This window comes from Haliaeetus leucocephalus, unplaced genomic scaffold (genome assembly GCF_000737465.1).
Source record: "Haliaeetus leucocephalus isolate CR32 unplaced genomic scaffold, Haliaeetus_leucocephalus-4.0 Scaffold177, whole genome shotgun sequence".
NCBI classification, from domain to species: domain Eukaryota; kingdom Metazoa; phylum Chordata; class Aves; order Accipitriformes; family Accipitridae; genus Haliaeetus; species Haliaeetus leucocephalus.
The window spans coordinates 532,378-533,576 of NW_010972613.1; the positions used below are offsets into that span (position 1 = coordinate 532,378).

Genomic DNA, 1,199 nt, shown 5'->3' on the forward strand with positions numbered 1-1,199 from the left:
CTCATGATGGGTCTCAGCAGCCACCGGAGTCACTGGTTTGGTGGGGGGGCGCGGGGAGGAGGCTTTATTTATTTATTTATTGTTATCAAGAATTTCGGCAGCTGGCGGGAAGCAGCTGCCAGGGGAACTTACTGCGAGGCGTGATGGTTCGTCTTGCAGGCGTTGAAGATCTCCTGCACGATGTCTTCCACCTTGGTCTGCCGCCGGCCGCAGCATGGAGGCATGGCGGGGGGGGGAACAAAGATCAAGGTCAGTTCTGGAAAGCGGCTCTGCCATTCCCAAACACGGGGGGGTGTCCCACCCCAAGCCCCCCTGGCTCCCAGCCCGGCCAGGGGAGGGCTCCTGCCCCATCCCAGAGTGTTTTTTCTGGCTCATGGCCGCTCCCCGTTACCAGCAGCACCGTCTCAACGCCTTCTACGGGAAAACCAAAGCCACCGAAAGCCACTCGAGGGTCCTGCCCGCCCGCAGGACGGCTTAGCAGGAGCTGCTGAGGAGCTTTGCGCCTGGGATTAGGCGAGGGCTTGGGCACCGTCCAGTGTTGCTTTTCAAACGCAGCAGTTTTAAGGATAAGAGTTCGGTTCGTCCCGGGACCCTGCCATGTAAAAACACTCCGGCCTCCCTTCTCCCACTAACGCCAAGGTGGCATCACCGGCTAACCGGTGACTTGCGATACCGTCCCCTCGTTTTAAACTTGAGCTCAATACGCAGCACCCCAGCACTGCAGCTGGTGCCATCCTAAGCCGGGGTAATCCTCCCAGCCCCCCCAAAAAATTACCCTGGGCTTTGGCAGTGGTGTCTCAGGGGCCTTGGGGTGGGACACCCCCCCCTCCCCTCACAGATTGAGAAATGCTAACGTCGCCTTTCACCCCGTCAGGGCCCGTCCTGGCACCCAGGGGAGCCACTGCCGGGGCTGGATCAGGCTCAGCCGGAGCGGGAAGGGGGGTCCAGCTGTCCCCCCGGACCCCTTCACCCTCCCCGAGTTGGCTCTAGGGTACATGTGCGACAGCCCCCAGTGGGTGTCCCCCCCCGGGAGCTGCTGTGGCTGGTGGGTGGCAGCCACCTCCCCCCCACCCCCCCGAAACCCCAGGTGCCCGGGCTGCTGCAACAGGCGGGTGTGGGGCCAGCAGCTGTGTGGGGAGGAACCGGGGCAGGGATCACCCAGCCCCACGGCAGCCTGGCACCCCACAGCCCAGCCCCAC

At 63.5% G+C, this 1,199-nt stretch overlaps 1 protein-coding gene across 1 annotated transcript in view; it reads right to left on the minus strand.

Moving 5' to 3' along the window:
* Positions 1–1,199, minus strand: part of LOC104829872 (protein farnesyltransferase subunit beta-like) — a 13,639-nt gene that overhangs the window by 2,926 nt on the left and 9,514 nt on the right. The window contains exon 5 of the mRNA XM_010564375.1: positions 133–269. Coding sequence (XP_010562677.1) covers positions 133–269 — 137 coding nt within the window. The remainder of the gene's footprint in view (positions 1–132; positions 270–1,199) is intronic.